This window comes from Magallana gigas, chromosome 4 (assembly GCF_963853765.1).
Source record: "Magallana gigas chromosome 4, xbMagGiga1.1, whole genome shotgun sequence".
Lineage (NCBI taxonomy): Eukaryota > Metazoa > Mollusca > Bivalvia > Ostreida > Ostreidae > Magallana > Magallana gigas.
In genome coordinates this window covers 32,517,366-32,540,463 of record NC_088856.1, presented here as the reverse complement: position 1 = coordinate 32,540,463, position 23,098 = coordinate 32,517,366, and the positions used below count along the sequence as shown (strand labels likewise).

Below are 23,098 nucleotides of genomic sequence, written 5' to 3'. Positions count from 1 at the left end.
TGGGATTTTTTACTTCATTTTAATACTGTAAACCAACTTTTATTCGCGTGCGAGAAATTTTCGCGAGGTGTAATAGTGAGAATCTTGTCGTCGCAAATATTTCTCGCCACGAACCAATCCGTTGTCTATAGTTTTTATAACAATACAGGTCTGTATAAGGTTGGTCGTGAACATTAGTCGTCGTGAACCAATTAATCGCGAAATAAAGTCGCCGTGAATAAAAATTGATTTACAGCATTTTTTGAAGCATACATTTTCAAACAAAAGTAAGACGTAAAATATATTGTCTGTCTTTTGCAATATGCTCGAATTACTTTTTTCAAGGATTGGGGGGGGGGAGTGTAGGTAGGTGATAGCTTTCCACACAATGAAACAGCGAGCACATTTGTAATGTTTACCTTTATAAAGCAAAAAGGTGGGTACCTATGACATTGTGTAAATATTTCGTGAAGTTATCATAGTCTTTTTTGGATAAGTTTTTTTATTCCAATTATAATGCCTTTTTTGCATACCAACGGATCTCTCAAGTTGATGGCGTTTCGTAGAATACATTCACAAGATCTGCTTTCAAATTTGAAGTTTTGCTGTGTCTTCCTCTGTGAAATATTTGATTACTTTGATTATTATACCCCACGCAACGAAGTTGCAAGGAGTATATTGTTTTTGACCAGTCCGTCAGTCTTGGTTTTTTTGTGGTAAGCGAGATTCCCCTGAAACCGCTGCATGGAATTTAGTAAGACTTTGTAGGCATTTTGGACACTGTGCATATTACCAGGAAATTCTGATTGTTATTTTTTATTTATATATTTATTTATTTTTAGAAATTACGGATTTTAGTTGTAAAAGGCAAAGGAATAGATGTACATATTAACAGGAAGGTGTTATTTGATGGTCTTTTTTGTGAGTTATGCCCTTTTAATATCAAATTATTTTGTGTATTTAAATCATACACTTGCCATTCATTTTGTGAATCGTTGTCAAGTAATGGGGGACCGTGGGGTATGTGAGTTTGCTCATTTTTTACTTTAATTTTCTTTCTTTCTTTGTTATTCAGCTATCTATATTAACTCGATGGAGACTATGCTACAATATGTTCACATTTTGTGGATCGTTTTTGAAAAAACAGCCAATTAAATGGATCGACACTGTTGTTCTAGGATTTTTACCGGTTCGAGTTCCGCAGTCGACTTTGCAGAATGATGCTATCTAGAAAGTGCGGTAAAATTCTAAATACTACGATTCCTGTTTTGTTGGAACCATATTGACCCCCCCCAAATCACACATTGCAGTCCTGTCAACAACTGCTTATATATCTGTTAAATATCGAAATTAGCATGAAAATTTTAAAATAGAAGAATTTCAGAATCCATTAAAACTATCATCTAAGTCAAAAGTAAATGTGATGCATATAAATGTATATTGATTCAACCACCCTAGCCTCTGCTGCAGTCCATTTCAAAAGATTTTTTTTACCCCCTGTATCATCTACTGTGTAGGTGCATTCTATTGTGGTTCGACAACAGCAATGAGATCCTCCCCCAACACACACACAGAGAATAGTGAAATGCGGACCACAGTTTTTCTATACAAAATGAACAAATTGAAACAGCTGCACGTTGAGCGTGCGGGGTATCGCAGCTACAGGGTTACATGTTTGGGCGATAATTTGATTTTTATTATTGTGGCGAAGTGTCTTATCATACACATTGGGTGCTAAATGGTGTATCGGACACTTTAAATATTTGCCGAACATCCCGGTATGCATTGCTGGGATTTTAGGTTAAGTGATTTTCATTCTACATAATACCAAGGATCGAAAATGTTTGAATTTCCGTTAAGACAGCGGCTTGCCTTATGGTAAGGTAATGTGTTGTTTTCGATTGATAGGTAGGATTTGCTTTGTATCGATTTACGAGAAACCTGGTATTGATTTCATTTGTTGGAATTCATTGTTTTTTGCCAACATGATTTTTTTTAAAGAAAGTTTTTTTTTCTACAACCGATTATGAATTGAAATCGAGCATGTAAGTCCTTTATGACATTTATAATTCAGAGGTGAAACTAGTTTTAAAAAAAATCAAAGATCGTATGTAATTTGTACCAGGGTCTAAAATACATAATTCCAATACATGTAAGTAAACAAACATTACTCGACGATTGCCGCGTTAACACTGGGCTGGTGCTGGTATTCGGACCAGCCCTGAAAGTATCAATATTTACAGGTGGGAGGATTACAATAGCGCTGATCTGTGTGGGTAACTAGACACCCTTATCACGGCTATCTTCCCCCAGTCAAATCACGGAGAGGGGATGCCGCCGCCAGGGTACCGGAAATAGACCGTGTGGGGTAGGCGGAGAATCCAGGTAGGATCTGATGTAATTTTATCACCTTAACCTTCGAAATGTGTCGTCTTAACATTCTTTCTATCTATCTTTTTTTTAAATACCGGTATTTGGAAAATTGTTCACTAATATATTTGCTCTAAAATGTACAAGATAAACGTTTTGAGATTGAGGTTTTCGTACATTTTTTGTGAATATACTAATGTATTTGATAAAAGTACGGGGTCTGATATAGACGAACTGTATTTTTGTTTTCTATAATTTTTATTGAACGACTATCAAATGACAATAAAATTTTAAATTCTTATCCATGCAAGGATTACAAACTTATTTCCCGTAATCTTCAGAAAAAGAGTTCCTTCAACTTATCCGTATCTGTTACAGAAGAGATAGTGATTTTAAATGAAATTTTGATCTTGATACTTATGTCCTTTTAAATTTTTAATTACCAAATTTTTATGGAATACTATTGTATACTCATCTATTGGTCAAGAACTACCACTTGTTACAGCTTTTAAAATCTCTATAGTTTAAATTTGACCCAACGTTCCGCCAAGATGCTTATTTATGATTTTGTACATACATTATGTAACTGAATTGTCCGGCACAGGTAACCTTAATACTTTAATGTAAGTATGAATATGAGATTGTAATGTTAACATTGTAAAATTCTCGTCCCATTGTTGTTTGAACACTGTCAACAAATATTTACTTGAAATTAAGAGCCACAGATTTGAGCAAACATCCACAAACGGTTCCAAACCTCCTTTTAATTTGTTTTTGAATGTGATGAATGCGGGGTAGATCTGCCAATGCTTGTTGGGGGTTAGTCCTTGACAAATGATCAAAGGCTGATAGTTGCCAGTGTCCCTGGCGACAGGCTGATAAAACGGATATTAAAAATAAAATACTGTATCACCGTGAAGATCTACAGTGCTGACAAAACCCCAACACACACCGGTGGACGACGAACATCTCACGGTGTTAAAGTTCCCGCGCACAATAAACAGGCGATGTGACAGATCGCACGAACAGATACAACTGTTAATTAATGAGACAACACTAAAACAATACACAAAAGTGTTAAGCGTCGCCATGTGATCTAGGAGAAAAAAATCTTCTGCGTTAAGAAGACTTGAGAATGAGTTGATTTATTTTCTGATGATTTATATGAAATCTTTTTACAGATGTGAAATGATGTAAACAAGAAGGAAGTGACGATGGAAGTGAGAGTTTTGCGACATAACTTTCTGCCGTCGCTCTACCGACAGACGACAGAAAAAATTCCGCTCACACGGTTGCGGCGGGAAATCGACTTAACGATGAAGAAAGTCCTTCAAACCGAGATTCCTATCTCGTTGGAGGCCAAAGAACTGTTTGACCAGTGCATGGCTCATCTACTTCCGTTTCTCAAGACTAATCAGTACAATTTGGACTGTTCAGAGCCCCCTATATACGCCGGGGATGTGACCCCCTGGACCCCATACAAGAAGAACTGTCCGTGCTATCTGATTCAGATGAAGGTTGGCAAACTACGAGGGACGTATGTGGAGCCCGGCTATGTAGTGTTTCCGCTATCAGTAAAGACGGATAAAAAGGTCGTCAAGGTGTACAAACTGGACCTACGGTCCGACGACAAAAACCATCTAAGTCCAAAGAAAATGTACAAAGCAGTTCTTTACGTGTTTGATGCCGCCATTATGAAACTGAAGAAATCTCTTGCCAAAAGCAGAAGCACACTGACTACCGCGAGCACCACGGCGACGGTTAAATCCAGGACAGTGGCGACAGACAAACCAGCAATCATACCGAACGTGCGCATACGGTTCAATAGTCAAGACCTGTGCTTGGTGATGTCACTTCCGGGAGGTCACGAGGTGGAGTTAATCCCAACCATTACGTTATCTTCAGAAGGACCGTTCCTTGTCGCTAAGCCGTATGAACACGATGAAAATCCGTCCTCAGATATGCTATGGCGTCTGAATTACTCCCCAAACGAGGAACACATACTGAACGCTGTCACTAATGGTGACCGTGAACAGAGAATTAACGCGGCCAAAATTTTGACATTCATGTGCCAAAAGGAATGGAAACTGAATCATGTGACAGCTTACCAAGTGAAAAACATACTCATGCACGAAATAAACTACCAAATTGACCATACTCCAAGATGGCAGCGGTTAACCCCCGAAGAATGCATGCATTTAATACTTTTGAAAATGCTGGAATTCACCAGAGATAAATTCTTGCCACATTTTTTCGAGGAGGACCTTAATCTTTGGGGACATTTATCCGAAAAGCAGTTCCGGTTCATGCGCAACGAATTGGAACAACTCACTCGAGATGATGACGAGATGTTGAAAGTCATCACTCGAATAAGAGTTGATAAAATAGATTATTGAATGCATGTGATCGAAACCAAAATGCCTATTATGAATATTATGTTCTGGAACATCATAAACGGATACATTTATTTATGTAGAAAACTATGCATTGTATTGAAATAATAAGCAGTTTATCTAAACTATATACATGTAATTCGATAGATTCATTCTGTACGCAATTTTTACTGAAACCAACAGTATACTCTGCAGGCAAACAGATGTGAGTTAATATGTGTAAAGCAGTTTGCATACTTGGTTTGATGGCAACATGCATTTTTTTCGGGCCCTCGGACTGAACTATTGCCTTTTGCATACCTGCAACGGGTAACAGTTTGGTACGAGGAGCCGACAAAATGCATGATGGTCTCTGACATAACCTGCACAACGACTGCGCATGTTATATATACCATTTACTGTTTTGTTAATAAATAAGAAGAAAACCTTCGAGTACCGACAACCATTTTTTTTTTCAAAACATAATGCAGATGTTGTATGGATGACCACCTAATTACCGGCCATTGTCACTGATACGACAATATATAATTGATATGATATTACTACTAATAATTTGGCAGTTTAATTTACGTGCATGCAGCCGTATTATTATTAAAATTCAATTAATACAATATGTTTCCCCTTATCAACTGATGGCAGATCAGCACCAAGAATTAATCTTTTTGCTTAAAAAAAAGCACCAAATAAATAAATTGCAGTATTATTAAAGGTGTGCCCTCACACATTAATGGGTAGCCAATGACAACTATGCAGATAACTGGCCATGTGGATTGATGTCTGTACAAATAAGACGACACAAATTAAATATTTTTAATCATCATATCACCACAGAATTTAACGAAGTGTTATTGATAATGCTAAAATAAAATGTGGTTGCCGTAACATAAAATTTTGTCTTCAAACGTCAAATTTACATTAAGTTTCCCTTTTTAGGGGTCACATTCCACTATTATACCCCCGTAAGTACATGTGTACATCAATTTTTAAAATGTAGGCCTATTATTAGAATACCATAAACGGAAAGAACAAAAAAAAAACTCGATAACAATTTGTTCGAAACGTCTTTGAAGGCTTAATCAGTAAGGCATAAAAAACAATGTTTGCCAGTATTAAGACGAAAGCGGATTTTGCAGAGTACAGGGTATTGGCGGGGCTATATCTGTATGTCCCCTCTTGATTGATTTTCCCGTAGCTTGAAAATTTGTTGAAGTATCCTCATTCTATTGACTTGCCAAACTTGATTTAATCTGAGCCGGCAGATGTTTTTGTTCTATAAACATAAAGTTTTGTTCTTAATTTACAAAGAATAATTGCAGCTTGTGTATCTAAACAGGTGTAATGAATATATACGGCGTTGAGTTGAATTGAGTAGTCTTCCCTTGACACCATTCGAAAGAACAGTCCGTCTGCACCTGCGGAATTTGCTGTTTTAATCGGTGAACAGATAACAAAGACAGCTGGTGTCTTCCGAACATATAAAATGGTACATGCTCCAAGATTAGGCAATCCATTGTCCTATCTGAACACAGAACCACGCTATCATGTTACTCCTGGCCTTTGTGGTCGGCTTCGCTGCTGTTTCTGCAGAACCAAGCCAAATTTGTAGAGAGGCGTTTTACAAATCTGGATTGTCCACCAACTATAACGAGACGATCGCCCACGCTGTCCACTCCATGTCGGTGGAGGGGCTGAGGCTGTTTGATCCGATGGCGTCCGAGCAGAACAAGATTCCGACCGTCAACCAGGACTTGTCCCAGGACCAGAAGGTACTGAACTACGCTCCACATTTCCACACCTCCACTGACTTTGCCACATCCACCATGAACATGATCGACAAAATCCTATCCACCGTGGGGAACTCCAAAGACGGACTCGGTCCACACTGGTCCTCGGTGGAGAGAATAGCTCACGTTTTCCACATGTGGGATTTGTGGCAGAAGGTTGGTTTTCGTCGCTGAAGTTTACTAGGGTTACTTCACATTTTCCCCATTTAATTGTTTCACTATCTTGATCGCTGTCTGATTTCCCGTAGATTTACGAGACCTCCTGGCAAGAGGTTTTAGCGAGTCCCCCTGAGGCTCCGACATGCGTGTGTCTAAGGGACACTAGGGCTAACGGGATAAAAGCGGCGGTAGAGTGGGTGGCCAATCACTACGAGACCGGTACCCCGATCACCCTCCTGAACCGACCTATCCCGAAACTGACCGATGCCCAGGCCTGGTCCGTGTGGAAGGATCGTCTCTTGCACTACTACACGCCGGCGGCGCTCCACGACGCCGCGGTCTATCTGTACTGTGTAACGCACCACTAAGTAACCACACAGCCAAGAACCACACAGTACACCTCTGTTATAAACCCTAACTTACCTTCACGAAATAAATCTTATAGAACCAATGACGTAAGAGTTCGTTTCTGATTTTTCAAAGAAACTGATTCGAACAGTTTCCTCCAATTTGCAGTTTCTTGCCAATTTCGGAACCATATATTGACGTGGTTTTCTAGCACACGAGAAAGACTGTCAGGGTAGCTGAATGAGTACACAACATCTGTCTGTCCGTCCGCCCTCACCCCCACAACCTCCGTGTGTTGGACATCCTGCGAGTTTCCCGCACTTTTGAGACTGTCCGAATCAAACCAATAAACAACGGGGTATCCGATTAGATACCCAAATACAGACGTAAGGTTAATATCGTCTGCTAATGTCATATCCCATGATTCTTCTGTCATTATACAAAAACACGTAGAAATAACTTTGTCGGTAGCTTCACTTTTGTCTAAAACTTCCGCTTTTTTTCTATTGGATGAAATATCTACAAATTTTATAAAATCTGTATGTTCAGAATGCGTTCTCCTGAATAAGTCAGGGTTTACTACGAGATAGTCCATTCCTACTTGTACAGCTTTCAGCTTGCTCTCTGTAAGTTGATTGCTGTTTAGGTCTTTGACAAGGTTAGTTAGGGACTGCAAAGACTTCCCTCCAAAATCTAACAAATACGATGGTTTTAGTCCTAAGTCAACAAATTGAATGTTGTTTTTTATTTCGCTAGTTCTCTGTTTTAACTTGGATCCCAGATGATGAATAATCAAATTCTTCCACTGGTCATCCATGGTGCGGAACCTACGTAAAATATGTTTCTGTTAGTCTCTGCAAAGGTTTTTAAAATTTTGTTATTATCTGTTAAAATATAAACAGTTTTTATTATCTATTTGTTCGACTCATCAACATTTCGACCAATATACATAAATACAACATTTCCCTGATATATACCTGTACTCACGCCATTTCCATAGATAGAGTCGTTATTACTGCTCCGCGCTTCCGTAGATTTTCTACTGTCGCTTTTCGACTACCGCAGAAGAATAAAGTCACCAAAATTTTCCAACACTCTCGATAAGGTTAGATGACTCTAATTCTGAATGATTTATGCATGAAACACCGGGGACATAATCAATGCTACATCTTCAGAAACTGTGGGAAATACAGGAGTAACTCCACTTATTTTGCGCTTGGTTTGTAAATCTACAGAATCCCAGAACGGACTTTCCTGTATTATAAATGAAAGTATGAGCAACCCAAACAAAAATATGATTTTTGAAAAGATTTCTGTAAGTATCATCGAGTTCTTTACGAATATTAAGGTTATTTAAAAGAATCAATTTTTTATTCATGTATATTTTTTTTTTATTCTCAATAATCTATTTTTTTTTGTGTGAGGGACACTATATAAAAAGCGTGGCTGATTATTATAACTATAACAAGTGTGATTCCCTCTTTTTCTTACGTAAACTTATCGTTAATTCATCGCTCTGAAACCAATTTTCTGAAATCTACACGCCCCGTTTATAGATTGGTCGAAACCTACAGCGACTGAAACTGACAAAACTAAAATATATACGCCCCGTTTATCGATTTGTCGAAACCTATAGCGACGTAAGAAAAATCACGAACTATTGAAGTTGGACTTCAAATTCCCAAAGGAGACGATTTGGCTGTTTCTTTTAGCTAACGTACTGATGCACACTAACAGTAATATACTTAATTTTACCCACTTTTTACAATCATTTTATTAATTCTTTGAAAGAAAGGTGTAAATCTAAACAATAAAAGTTAAACGCTTTCTTTGATGATTCATGCGTGTAGAGGAAGCTAACGCGGATTATGTATTTTTTCTGCAATGTCGCCACCTTCAAATGCCGCATGAATCACCAAAGAAAGCAATTCATTGTTTAAATATATACATCCACTAAGTATGATAAATTTCTTATGCTTACCTTCATTTACCGCCTTAATCACCATGCAAAGAAAGCATTTTATTTTTAAATAAATTATTAAGCATACGCTACCCACAGCCTCAGCGGACTTCAATGTAAAATTCAAGATTGGACAATACCATATATACATGTAATAATCGAAATTTTGAAAATTCCTCTGGTGGAGCATTTTTGATAACTAATTGATACCATGATTGAAAATAAGGACGGCATTGACTTCGAGTCTAATCTTTTTTTATAAACAATGAGGGTATCCACGGCAAAATATCGCATGTTTGATCCATACGTTACATAGATTGAAGAGCCAGTACACATTTGATCACATTCCCTTGATTGACGTCACGCATTATATAAAGAATATATCATAATAAACAAATAGAAGTTTGAATAATCCTACATTTGAGTAATGGTAAAAAAAAGTAGGACCATCCGCATTAAAATAAATATTTATCATCATTCTTTTAGGTATAATATGTGAAAGTTTTATCGTTGAAACAATAATATATTCTACGCTCCCCCATTCTCAACCCCGCGCCGAATACCATCCCTACCCCCCCCCCCCCCCAAAAAAAAATTGTGGTCTTTTTGGAGATTCTCCTACACCTAGTTCACAAGGTTTATATCTCACTGTCCAGAGTATGACAGCCAATCGACTCTCTGTTTGTTGTCAGAGATAACACAAACAACACTTGAAAATTTGTAGAATTAATTGACAAGATTACACCGGCATCTCAACGAGATTACCTGTGGCAGCACGGGATCTCCTACACCTGGATTACCTGACGCTGTACGGGAACGCTCCACAACCGTGTGACAGAATGAGCGAGAGTCGCCTCCAGGAATTCTACGACAGAATCAGGGCGGACCTGGACAGGACCGTGAAGTTCTGGAGGCAGCACTCCAGGGACCCGGAATGTGGGTACGGGGCAGGGCCTTTGGGAGGGGGAGCATTCTTGTTTTTTTTTATTCTAGTGTTCAAAATAACATTTTGTTTGTTGAATGTTTATTGTAGTGGTTTTTTCAACTGTCTCAGCAAAGATGGAAAAGTGTATGATGAAATAAAGCACGTTTGGTTGCAAGCAAGACAGGTACGAGATTGCTACCACCAATAGGGCACAAACGCAGTTAATGCCTATCTTTAAGTGTTTTTATCACCAAATAATGTTCGTTGTACTATGAGTATTAGGAGTCATTGTTCATTTTTAAATTTATATACCGTAAAGCGATATTGCAGAAAAATTTTGACGATTCTAAGATATTTGGTATAATTTCCATTGAATATAATTATTTGCAATTTCCATAGTTTTAATTCATAATCACCAAAATTATAACATTACCAATATAACCCGCTATTCAGTATTTGAAATTGTTTCTATTGTATTTTATAAAGGTTTGGATGTATGCTCGTTTGTACAATGATGTCGAAAGATTCAGGGATGAGGACTTGCTCCAAGAAGCCGTCAAAGGTAAGACATACCAGCATTTTGACCATGGTGGTCAACAATAAGAAGTCGTCTGACTGGCGAGATAATCGTTTGTTCGTTGCAGGAGCTGAGTTTTTGATGCAGAATGTCAGGGATCCCAACACGTACAAATGTTCCTTGGTGGTCACAAGAGATGGGAAGGCAATCAAAATCCAGAGAAGTCTTTTCTCCGAGTGCTTCTATCTGATGGCAATGTCGGAAGTAGGAAGAGCGACGGGAGTCGAGAAATATAAGGTACACTTATAGCACTTGTTCTTATTTAAAGGAAATGTAAATGACATTCAAAAATACAATACAATACAATGTCTGGTTGTTGTCTGTTCTTGGTAGAAAGAGGCCATAACGATGATGGAGAAAATAACTGGTTGGATACAGTCGCACGGAGAGGGTCTGGGTATCGACAAGTTGCCAGGACACCGACCAATCAGCTCGCTGGCCATCCCTATGATGACCCTCTGTGTCATCGAACAGCTGAAGACCATGGACCCTAGCCTCAACTACGACGATCTGACAGACTGGGCCATCAAAGACGCCATGAAGCACGTCCAGGTGAAATGCATAATGGACTTGCAAACTATTCATTCAGTGTTAGCTGGGTTTTAGTGAATGTTATTTTTGATGTATTTATTTTTGTTACCTCTCAATATTATTGTTTTTTCAGAGAGAAGGGACGGTGATTCTGGAGACGACCACTAACGACGGCAAGGAGATGGGTGGGAGCGCAGGGCGGCTGATGTTACCAGGTACAGATGTGATAATAGAAAGGCCAGCTAAATGCTTGGTAAAGTACTATCTAGCCGGAAGTCTTGAAGATACTAACAAAGCAGTTCTTTATTTCTCCAGGCCACTCGATCGAGGCTGGCTGGTTCCTGTTACGTCACGCCACACGGTCGGGGGACCAGGCGCTGAAGCAGACGGCCATCCAGAGCTTCATGGAGCGACCGTTTGAGTACGGCTGGGACAAGCAACATGGCGGTCTGTACTACTTCCTGGACGCAGACGGATGGAGCCCCGTACAGTTGGAGTGGGACATGAAGCTTTGGTGGGCCCATAACGAGGCTCTGATCGCCTTCCTCATGGCGTACAAGGAAACTAAGGACAAGAGGCATCTAGACAGATTCGCTCAAATATTTGACTACAGCTACTCACATGTAAAAGTCAATTTCTGTTTATAATTTTTTAAAAGGGGGGTTAATATCGATCACATTTTCTTTTGTACAATCCTTTGATGTTTTTTTGCAGTTTGTTGATGAGGAAAATGGTGAGTGGTTTGGATATCTGAGAAAAGATGGTTCTGTCAGCATGGATTTCAAGGGTGGACCATGGAAAGGTAATGGACGCCAACAGAGTCCTGACATTTATTCTTTATGGAATGGCATGCCAAGGTCCCAAGGCACGCCCTTTGTGAGATAATATGAAGTATAATACATACATGACATGTTGTGTTTTGAAAATATTTTTGATATTTTTCAGGATGTTTCCATGTCCCCCGATACTTGATGATGTGTGAACAGATGCTCAAGGAACTGCTGGACAAGAAGAACTGACAATATTTGAATTTATTATATCAAACCAAAAGATACTGTATCACATGCAATTTGTCATTCAATACACCATGATGTGATACATACTGTATATAAAATCTTCACAATCTCAGGATGAAATCCTATTGCGTTTATGGCAAGTCTCGCAAAATATGTTAAAAATGATGGCAAGTCTAGAAAAATATGTTTAAAATGATGGCAAGTCTAGAAAAATATGTTAAAAATGAGAAAAAATTAAACACATAGTGAGACACCAATAATTGAATGCGTTTTATATACATGTATGTAAAATGAAAAAAGGAAATGGCAAATAACTGAACACTTCAATGGGCAAAACTTTCCTGAGTCTTTGGTAATTAAAATACAAATACATCTGTCTTCATAAACAACAACAAATAAAAACTACATGTTCCTCATGTAAAAAAAGAAAAATTCCTGTTCAAAAATTCTTACAATTGCAAGTTTTTACAATGAGTTGTCTATCAGACCCTCATTCAGTACTCTGCATCCTGCGTCGCTTCAGGATGCGGTTGTACACGTAGAACTTGATCTGTTTCCAGGAGCGGCCCCTGAGTACCGCCCCACACCTGCGCTTCACCTGTAAACAGTCCAGCTTGCCTGGCGTGACCAGGTCATTGATGAAGGACTGCATGTGTTTCTCCACCGCACACACCTCAGGCTGGGTCCAGGGACACTTATCTGAGCTCTTCTCATCCCCCTTCTCCCTCCTCTCTGTATCAAAAGTTTTTTGAACAACATAAAATTTCATCCATATAAGAAAAAGAATACATGTATAGGTAAAAAATCTCTTGAGATAGTTTTTATCTTCTCTACAGAAGAGTTCTATTTTGTCGGAAGGTCAAAACTGATGATCTGCTCCTCTCTATGTTTTGAAAAATGGTGAAGGCAGAATAACACCAAAAGTTAGCAAAGATGTTTGTATTAATATAGTAGTCAGAATCAAGCTGAATCACGATTTCTCTTTTCTTTTAAATCATTTACAAAATAGTATAAAATCTTTTCTAAGTTCTCACATATAATAAAGCGGTATAAGTTATACCTTGTTTTTTCTTGGTCTGAATTTTGTTGTACACACAGAACTTGATGCCTTTCCAGTCCCGCCTCTTCAGAGCCTCGGGAAACTTCTGCTTGGCAGCCTCGCACTGTTCCTTGCCAGGAACCCTGAGATCCTCGATGTGTTTACTGAAGAAGCTGTCAATGGCCGCCATCTCCTCATCACTCCAAAGTTTGACACCCTTCCTTGCCACCTTTCTTTTCTTTTCTAAAATAAACAAAAGATTTACAAGTCATCTCCAACATTTTTTTTTTTATCAAAAAATTACATAGCAAAGTTGCCTGAAATAACTGTCCAGACTTAATTCATGGTCAAGATTTAAAAGATAAATTTTTCAGCTCAAATTGTGACCAGAACTCTTGAATAAAACTAGAAAAGGAACTTTTTTGGTGTAGGTAGGGGATATAAATATGGGACTAACCCTTTGTGGGGCCCTGTTTGGTTGATGCCGTGTCCTGTTTTGTAGCCACATCTTCTGCGGCATTGTCTTGCCCTGCTCTATCATCTGACTGGTCTTCTCTTTGTGAGAGTTTCCGTTTCTGGAGTCGCCGGTGTTTGGCTCGCTGTAATCGTCGGAACTCTGCCCTGTCCCATTCCTCATCTGAGGATTCCGCAATCTCATCTGGCATCTCTCCACTGGCCTCATTATGTATTAAGTCTTTAACCTAAGGAAAAATTAGTGTCAAGTTAACTATGGCATAGCTTGCTAAAAGCCATCACACATACCAATGCATCTATAATATTTATCAACAACAATTTTTAACAACAAAATTGGAATGCCACATGAAAGTGATTCTATAATTAAGTAACTATTTTAATCAAAGTTCAAATGATACATGAAAAATGTGGATGAATGCAACAGAGCAGTTTATAATAAGTCTTACTTTTCTGCTGGCTGATCTTGGAGGGAGTAGTTTTGACTTCTGACTTCCTTCTTTATTGAAAAGACCCTGTGTGGTAAAGATCGTTTCAGTATTTTCAAATGGTTGAAACAATAGAGGTCAGAACACTGTACATATGTATTGAACACTTTCACTCAAATTTTAGAACAAGGTTTTTTGTTAAAAATGAGAAAATTGAAAATAAACTTCTTTGTTAACACCCATTCTTAGGAATTTTGAGGAAAAATTATTGAATATTTTAGTCAATTGTCAAATACATGTACACATAGTCGAATAAAAAACTAATTTTACCTACTTTAGTGAAAAAGGATTATACTTATTCCATTATTTTTAATATTAGATTTCTCTTTTGTATAGATGTAGACAAAATCTACTTGCTGTCATTTTTATATGTATCGGTACTGTAGTGCCAGAATACTTCAGTTAATCCGGTATGCTATAGAATTTCAGGATATTTCTGTTATTCTATCATTTCCACTATCTCGTTTATAACTTACCTGAGTACTCTCTGTAATGGCCGGTTCATTGTGATGGCTCTCCATGTGTTTTTTCAGACCCCTTGTGGAGAACAGCCCAAGACACACTTCACAATGTGTATACTTCCCATGGTCACCGAATCTCTGTCGATGCAGCGACACCGGGATCATGAAACCGCTGCCCAGGTGGGAGATTCGTTTGTTGTGTTTGTAGTTACCCCTCCTTAGCAAGACAAGGAACAACCGACGCCGCTCCGGAGATTTCTTGGGATGACGCAGAGCCTCCTGTACCTCCCGCTGATCCGAGTGGGCCAATGTCAAGTGGACAGCCATTCGTACCAACAACTTCTGGCAGTACAGACAACACTGGCTTTTGCTGACCTTCATCTTCTCCATGTTTTTGAATTGATCAAAATTTATTGCACTATCAGACTTGATATGGAACTTTGCAGGACTAGTGTTTTTTCTCCGTCCTTTATCAGTGGAATTTCCCGCTTCTTCAGCCTTTGCTGCTGCTTTACAGAAGCAGTTGTGCCTGCTGTCAACTGCAGATTTCCTCTGAATATACAAAATGTAGTAAGTTATCTACACATGTATTCCCATATTTGACTAAAAACAAATACTTAGTACCTTTACTGAATACATAGAACATACATAATCACATTAAGATATTGGAAACTTTTTACCAGTAACTGCACTGCAACATGTAACATACCAGGGTCTCCTCCTCAATATCCTCAAAAGTCTGTCGGGAGTTCTTGCAGAAGTACTTGTGCATGTGGTTGATTTTCTTGATGAACAGATAACAGTTGAAGCAGAAGTTGTAGTCCTTGAGGGTGGCTGCCCGATGGATTCGCCTTAGGGGGATCAAATCCCCCGCCCCCGCCTGCATCACTCTGTCATTGTGTTCCCTGTTCCCCCTCTTAATTAGGTCGGCCCACAGCTTTTTCCCTGCCTCAAACTCTATGGGCATCCTGATGGCCTCCTGTACGTCTCTCTCTGTGGCGTGTCGGAGCTGTAAATGTTTGATCATGTTGATGCTGGACTTCTGACAGTACGGACAGAACGACTGGACGGTGGACAACAAAATGGAAATGTCTGCACTGTATTTCATGGAGGATAGTACTTCCTTGCTGCCTCTTTTAACCTAACAGGAAAAAATCTCCAATAATCAACATGCAAAAACCAAAGAAACCAGGAGACCAGTGTAAAATGAAAGCACATATATGTAGCAGTCAATCCCTGCAACACTAAAAGTCACTTTAAAATAATACTGAGTTAATGCTGTTAGTGTAATAATGGTTTTATGCATGTAACCAACTCAACATACTGTTATAATGGTAGGCTGCACTTCTGCCTTCCTTTCATCTGATGTTTCCCTTCCAATGCACTCAAATTCAGGCCTGTCTCCATCCTGTTCAACTGGCTGCGAGACAGAACATCTTTCCCCCTCCATCTCACATCCAACGGCTGACTGATCACCTTGGCTACTCTTGCATGCTCCTTCTGTGTTGCTTGCTTCCTCCATGTTGCTGGGTTCCATTTTGTTGTTTTTTTCCTCTCCATTGCATGCTTCCTGTCTGTTTTCAACTCTCTCTTCTCTCTCCAGGTTTGGATGATCTGCTTCAGAAGTTGAGTTCTCTGTCATCCCCTGGTTGTCAATATCCTGTGGGTGGGGGTTGATTTGACTGCTTCCTTCAGTGACATTGTCCATTCCTCTGATTCTTCTAGACTCAATACATCCATCCTTCTCCCCAAGGCTTAGCCATCTGCTATGTTGTCCCAATCTGTCACCCTCTTCATTTGTTTTTGTTTCCTACGAAGAGCCAGCACATATTTGCATATACAGGTATATGGAAGTGAAACAAATATTAACTTTGTGCAATTCCTAAACAGCATCAATACTGTAATTAAATGTATGTTGAACTAAAATGAATCAAGAAAAAGTCTTGGGTCATCAGAATATAAGAATTTCCCTTTAAAATTCACAGGTCGAAGGGCAAATACTTAAATGACTATTGTTTCTTGTTTACCTGAGGTGTTTTTTGCTCTGACATTCGATGTCTTTTCATGTGGGCCCACATACTAACACTATGTACTCGAGCGAAACACAGAGAGCAATATGAAAAGAGGTTCTCTTCCGTAGTCTGGTCTGGCTCTTCCTGGAGTTTCCTGGGAGGTATCAATGTTCCCTGTCCTCGCTGTAGGACTCTCTTGTTGTGTTCATTGTTGCCTTTTAATATCAACATGGAGAAGATGTCTCTTCTTCCTCTGGACCGTTTGGGATACTTCATAGCTTTCTGAACTTCTTCCTTCGCCCCATGCTTCTCCACATAGTGCTTGGACATCTTGTATTGAGGAGTTTGACAGTACACACAACAGTTGATCTTGCGATATTTCTTTTTTCCATCTGATCTCTTCTGCCATTGAATTCCAGCACCTGAGTCGCCCGTCTTGGTTGGTCCATCAGTTCCATCTGTGTCGTCTGCTTGGTTAGAAGGGGATCCATCTTTAGAATTCTCTGTGTCTGCAGATCTGACTAACATACACTCACAAGTTTTTTTCTTGGCCTACAGTAAATATTCACATCAGAGTGAGAAATGGAGCCAAACAGCAACAGCCATACATAATCAGTTTTAAAAAATATTGAAACATCTTTCTTTAACATAATGGCTGATTACAGAATCACCAATACCAAGATGATTTTGAAGAAGAAAAAAAGATTGTATCCTTACCTGAGCGAGCAGTTGTTTCTGACATCTTCTGATATGAGACTGCAGACACCAAAATAGTCCATAGCAGCTGTCACAAACATCCAGCAGACTGGGGTCCTTGCTCTGATTGGCTTGTACGTAGCCAATCACCAGCTCCCCGGACCCTGCCTCCAGCACAGACTTATTGTGGAAGAAATGGCAAGTGTTCCTCAGTTTCGTCCACCCTGTCTTTCTCTCTTGGGAACCAATGGGGTGACCGAGAACTTCCTTTACCATCGGCTCTCTCGAGTGTTTCCTCTCTATGTGTCGTGAGAAGTGGCAGGGGGTGATATGACAATAGGCACAGATTATACCACCATTGCGCTGTTTATCCTCTATGACCTTTATCTGTCCATTCTTCGAGATTTGCTTGAGCTTTTCCCGTAAAGTGTTTATCATGTCATCAGTGATGCTCAAAAAGTTCCGACGTGGTTCTTCCTCCACATCAGATTTCTCATTTCCCTGTAACAAGTTACACCCCAATGTACTGAATATTGTAACACATTGATATTTTGTTTCAACACAAAGTTACATGGTCTACATATGATATTGCTACATATTGATATTTCATTTCATTACAGAGCTCTATACATAATATCGTAAAAGTGTTTTTTTACACTGGTGGTCTAGTACCCGTTTTCTATGGTCAAACACTATACATGGGTATAAAATACGTGGATGTGTTCTTTACCAGTACTACTCTAAAGTTAATTTTTTTTTACCATACGAGTAAAGGTATTTTAGGCTTACTGCGTAATTAATGTAAATTTCCCCCATGCGTAAATAACCACTTTTACTGTAAAAAAAAACAAAACCCATTCTACCTGCTTATCCATGGTCTCCACATTCTGCCCTCTACAGGACATTTTATGAGTCTCCACAAAATTCTTATCCACAAAGACATAGCACCCTTGACAGAACTGGTCTACTGTCAGACCCTCTGTGTTGAGGGGGCGCCTCAGAGGGATCAGGGTCCCCTTGCCTGCCTCAATAATCTTGTCATTGTGTCGACACAGACCCTTGTCAAAGATGGCCTGTAATCTTTTTTTCCTAAGCTTTGTGTTTATACCGTACTTTTTCATCTCTACAACCTCTCTCTCCTTAGGGTGTTTGCACTGTAGATGGAGAGTCAGCTGGAACACCTTTCTGCCACAAAACAGACACCAGGTCTTTCTTTCATGCCTGGTTAATGTTTTGCGCACAAGAATGGAGATCTTTCCACTGTATGACAACAATTCTATGGCAGGTGATGCCTTTGATCGTCTCTTAGGTAGTTTCTCCATGTTGTTCTCCTGAGGTTGCTCAGGGCCGCTTTCCTCCAGTTCTCCATCTTCTTCCCAAGGATCTTCACTGTGCTGCTGGCCCAGAACATCAGAGGAATCGGCTGTCCTTCTACCTTGGTTTGGTCCCATACCCTTCTCAGATCTGTGGTGTTCCTTGCTGGGGTTATCCTCCATCTCATCCACATCATGGTCCCCCATAGAGGACTCTGACATTTCATCTAACATTTGTGTGGCATTCTCATCCCATTTACTCTTTCTTTGATCATTTTCTTCATGTTGTATAGTTGTGTTTTGATTCTGATGCTTACTCTGTAAATGTAAAAATAAAGAAATATCAAGGAACCTCTTTAAACTGCACATTGAAGAACCTAATTCCACAATGTTTACCGGTATTTGCAGAATGAGTGATATGCCCATTAATGTAAAATAGATTGAACTGCAACCTAAAATGTATAATGTAATTTTGTGATCCAAATATTCTCTAAAACATTCTTTAACACTAAAATAAAATAATAGATTTGTTTAATCTGTAAGTTGCATTTGATCCAATTTCGGTTACCAAATACATGTAGTTTCTATTCATATTTAGTAATTCATTCTTTTTAAACATTTATTTTTGTGTGGAGTGACAGTATTTGCTCAGTTTTGCAAAATAAAATCATGAAAAATGTGTTTGATATATAATCCATCTAAGTGACCTTTGACTTACTGACCTTAAATTCGTAGAGTCCATTAACTTGTCACAGTCAATTTGTGAATGAAGTTTGACTTTATATAATAGCATTAAGATATTGGTCGTGCATCATATTGTAGACCAATGATTGCAAAGCAAAAAACCCACTGAATTTTAAAAAGCATTTACCTGAAATCTTGCTTTTCTGTTTTTGGATGACTTCTCTCTTGAATGCATCAACTTTGCTGTATATACCTATAAATGAGATACATAAATTGCAAAAAAACCAACAGAAGATCAATATATACATGTTTTCATTCCCTAGAAGTACCCTCTCCAAAAAAAAATTAAATTTTATTGTAATATTAATTAGATACTTTTTTAAAAATTAAGGTGATATAACATGAAAGTGAAAATTTCAGATAGAACTATTTTTAAACTTCATTGTCACTGCGTTCTTAACTACATGCAATTTCATGGGGATTAAATTTGGTTGATAAATATGGAGTAAACAATGAAGTGAACAAATTAATTAATCCATGAGAAATAACTCTGCTTTCACAAAGGTTAATCTTAGTTGTGAGTCTTTTTCACTTGCTTTGATCGACCTGACCTTATTTGACCTGGTTCTCAAGCCTGATGACCTCAGGGACATTTGACGAGATGATACTTCATTGGTTCGACGATTTCTTGATACCTGTAACAAAAGAACCAGGCACTGAACAGGCTGATTTGGTCCATTTGGTATGATTATTCAACGACAGTTGCACTCCATTTGTACCGTTTTTGAATCACTGGGATTATTGAATTGATATACATGTACACTGACTACATTATTATCTTTATTTACCAAATGAAATAAACAACTGTTTTGTGGCAATTAATCGAGACAAATAAAAGTAAAGAAAGAAGTTATCGTACCTTCTCCTTCTGAGATTCAAGGGATTTTCTTGACACTCTTGGGTAGATTATTCTGTCCTCGCTTTCACAACGAACCTATAATTAAAAAGGTTACTTACATTTTCACTAATGATTAGATAATTTACAGCAAATCAACTGTATGTAATTATACTGCTAGACAGAATAAAGACCCTTTCAGATTAATTAAAGTCAATTTATTACTAAAGTCAATTTTCTTCTTCTGTGGTTTCATGAATATATTCATTGAACACCAGTACAGTACTGTGGAAATATGTTGTCAAAATCAAATGCTCATCAAGTAAAAAACATGAAAAACAATCTTATTTGTAAGGATTTATCTCAAATCTATGATCCTTGAAATTTGAATATTTTTAAAATCCATAAATCCCAAACATTACCATTATTAATCAAATCACAGTATCTGACACCCTAAAAGAAAACTACTTTTTTAATATATGTGTTGACTATAAATCTACATATAAAATTAAGGCTACTGAGACAACTTTGTTTTTCATATTTACCAGTCCACTGCCCGGTTCAGTTTTGACATCTGTCCACTCCAACTCGCTGTCATCCGTCTCATCCCACTCAACTTCAGGATCAATATCCGACTCGTCCCCGGGAACAATACGCCACTGGTCCCCGGGAACAATACCCCACTGGTCCCCGGGATCACTTTCCGACTGGTCACCATCAGATTCTGGCTGGTACTCATCGGAAGATGACAGGAAGTCTCCATCGGAACTCTCCAATGCCTGAACAAAATAATTCCCTCACATACAGATACAATGTAAGGTACCAAGAATGCTATCTAATGATTCTCCTGTTTTGACCTTTTTCAATGTCAGATGTACAGACTTTAGATTAGAGGAATTCTACTTTAAATTTTCTTTTTAAAATCTTGTTTATACAAAAATCCAAGGCTTTTTTACAAGTTTTACAAGTTTATAACCAGTTACCTCTTCTTCCGATGGTACAATCTGTGGGAGTCTTGGAGAGTTCCTGAGAGAGTATGGGGATTTTCCAGGACTACATGGAACTCCGGTTGGTTCAGCCTCATCTACAACCTCAGACTTAATCCTCCAGGAAACATCATCAATGTCAAAATATACTTTTGGACTGCCCTCTACATTCACTGATCTTTTCCTGGGAGGCATGTCATTTACTGCAATCAGAGTAAAATCTAACTACAAGTACAGCTTGACTTCGTTCTCGAGCATACGTTCTCTCATAATTTGTAATGGTAAAACAATTTTTATTCAACGAGTTGAAAGTTTTCTATCCCCAAATCGAGTCGATTTCTTTCATTCACAATTTTGACATTTTTAATATCTGCAATTCTATTTTTAATATTAAAGACCTCAGTGTCATTTCAGTGTTAAATCAAAAATTTATTGTACAAGTGAAATCAACTCCAGATTGATGCAAATTTTTATCCTAATCAACTTATAATAATTAATATAAATAATTTCAGCCCTACGCAATATACATTTCAAACCCATCTGGCACTAGCCTATAAAACATGGTACACAAAATACTGCAGTAGAACAATATCTTTTGTAGGCATAACGTTAGACCATGACTATTTATATATCTGTGAAGGGAGATAATCAATTTAAATAGTAAACAAATATAAATATTTGTAATATGTAATAAAACAAATTGCAGTGTTGCTTCTTTATTTCCGCATTTATTCAACAAATATATTTAAATGCTGGATTGAAGGACGTGTGTGTGTGTTACACACTTAGAATGAACACGTTCTGTGCATTTTTTGCCTCAAAAAACACTTTATCAAGTATAAAACCATCCCAAACTATAACCTATTCAATGGCCATTGTTAATGACACGAATGTTGTTTCTAATGACTCCATACTTACGACAGAATTTAGCAGGGTTCTATTCTCCGACTGCAAGATCCTCAGTTTTTACGATGGTCCCGCGTGTAGAATTTTTGATACTCGAGCCCGATTCAAATAAAACTGACATGTCAAGTTTAGATGTCTTTTCTTGTATCTATTCTTATTATTTTCTTTTGGTAGTGCGCAGCGTTGGAATAACACAAACTAGATAAACTCAAGAGGTTCACATTTATGACAAGCGCTAATTTAGGCGGCGGGATCTACGTGTAGATGATCGAGAGGAAAAGCCCCCCCCCCCCCGTCCAGAATTTGCACTGGCGGCAGCGTAAAGTAATCAGTAATAGAAATCGAATCCCCCGTGATAATAGTGGTTACTTTAGGGACACTTAGAGAGATCTCTGTGGATGATTTAAAGCATGTTATTTATGTCTCAAATCAAATAACAGTATTTTGAAATTTCAAAAGACGTAAATAACATGTTATTCCAGGGACATATATACTAAATATATACATGTATGTCCCTGGTTACTCATGTCTCTGATTTCAATCAGTGATTACATTTGATAATTAATTTGACATACTAGCATTAAAGTGGCCCATACCGCCTTAGTTAATGCACTTTTGGTGAAGATCTTGAATGATTCCGCATCATGGGACAATGCTTCCACGGAAATCATCTCTCCCATAATATCTTGAGCAATTTTTTACCGAGTCACGCACATGTCCTTCAGTATTTTTGGGGGTCCTGTGTGTGAACGCCAAACGAATGGTGCAATGGATACGTTCATTATCTTGAATTTTGTTTTTAAAAATGATGAGATTTTTTTCGTCATATTTTGCATTTTGTCCAATCTACACATTGCAAGCTATGAGCGCAAATTTATGAAATAATATTGCATCACGGTGTATCCGTATTACGAGTTTGAAAAATCAACTTTAACGTTGGAAATTCCAAGATTAAAGTTGAAAATTACAAGGTTGATGTTAAAAACTTTAACGTTATAAAATACAAACAAATAAATATTATCTTTGTTGCTTCAACGGGGCTTTCTTGGTAGTCATCAATGCAGGAAAATTTTACATTATTTCTTCTAAGTGGGTATCATTAAAC

General features: G+C 38.2%; 5 protein-coding genes across 7 annotated transcripts; 3 read left to right on the top strand and 2 right to left on the bottom strand.

Moving 5' to 3' along the window:
* The first annotated feature begins 1,605 nt into the window (after window positions 1-1,605).
* On the top strand, window positions 1,606-5,174 carry LOC105342552 (cyclic GMP-AMP synthase). 3 transcript variants are annotated; one of them, XM_066082131.1, is made up of 3 exons: window positions 1,606-1,862; window positions 2,223-2,376; window positions 3,531-5,174. In XM_066082131.1, exon 3 carries the CDS (start codon window positions 3,564-3,566, stop codon window positions 4,743-4,745), a length of 1,182 nt encoding a protein of 393 aa, XP_065938203.1. In that variant the 5' UTR covers window positions 1,606-1,862; window positions 2,223-2,376; window positions 3,531-3,563; the 3' UTR covers window positions 4,746-5,174. The 3 variants fall into 3 exon arrangements, with proteins under 3 accessions (XP_065938203.1, XP_011447844.3, XP_011447843.3); XM_011449542.4 differs by having other exon boundaries at window positions 1,619-1,857; window positions 2,223-2,364; XM_011449541.4 differs by having other exon boundaries at window positions 1,619-1,862; window positions 2,223-2,364.
* A 1,049-nt stretch (window positions 5,175-6,223) lies between these two features.
* On the top strand, window positions 6,224-7,139 carry LOC105342550 (uncharacterized). Its single transcript, XM_011449537.4, has 2 exons — window positions 6,224-6,682; window positions 6,775-7,139. Exons 1-2 carry the CDS (start codon window positions 6,284-6,286, stop codon window positions 7,051-7,053), a joined length of 678 nt encoding a protein of 225 aa, XP_011447839.3. The 5' UTR covers window positions 6,224-6,283; the 3' UTR covers window positions 7,054-7,139.
* On the bottom strand, window positions 6,793-8,298 carry LOC105342551 (UPF0739 protein C1orf74 homolog). Its single transcript, XM_011449538.3, has 2 exons — window positions 8,021-8,298; window positions 6,793-7,860 (listed from the first exon to the last, which is right to left on the bottom strand). The coding sequence occupies exons 1-2, from the start codon at window positions 8,029-8,031 to the stop codon at window positions 7,125-7,127; spliced, it is 747 nt and encodes a 248-aa protein (XP_011447840.3). The 5' UTR covers window positions 8,032-8,298; the 3' UTR covers window positions 6,793-7,124.
* Window positions 8,299-9,692: 1,394 nt separating this feature from the next.
* LOC105342548 (N-acylglucosamine 2-epimerase-like) lies at window positions 9,693-12,154 on the top strand. The gene is made up of 9 exons (XM_066082129.1): window positions 9,693-9,933; window positions 10,027-10,102; window positions 10,405-10,480; window positions 10,563-10,732; window positions 10,829-11,047; window positions 11,160-11,241; window positions 11,342-11,649; window positions 11,741-11,828; window positions 11,972-12,154. The coding sequence occupies exons 1-9, from the start codon at window positions 9,833-9,835 to the stop codon at window positions 12,043-12,045; spliced, it is 1,194 nt and encodes a 397-aa protein (XP_065938201.1). The 5' UTR covers window positions 9,693-9,832; the 3' UTR covers window positions 12,046-12,154.
* Window positions 12,043-22,157, bottom strand: LOC105342549 (uncharacterized). Its single transcript, XM_011449536.4, has 16 exons — window positions 22,006-22,157; window positions 21,085-21,290; window positions 20,647-20,880; window positions 20,126-20,200; window positions 19,818-19,901; window positions 19,394-19,459; window positions 18,073-18,840; window positions 17,231-17,710; window positions 16,529-17,065; window positions 15,826-16,311; window positions 15,211-15,642; window positions 14,517-15,053; window positions 14,002-14,067; window positions 13,539-13,782; window positions 13,103-13,324; window positions 12,043-12,774 (listed from the first exon to the last, which is right to left on the bottom strand). The coding sequence occupies exons 2-16, from the start codon at window positions 21,280-21,282 to the stop codon at window positions 12,533-12,535; spliced, it is 4,671 nt and encodes a 1,556-aa protein (XP_011447838.3). The 5' UTR covers window positions 21,283-21,290; window positions 22,006-22,157; the 3' UTR covers window positions 12,043-12,532.
* Between the last annotated feature and the right edge of the window lie 941 nt (window positions 22,158-23,098).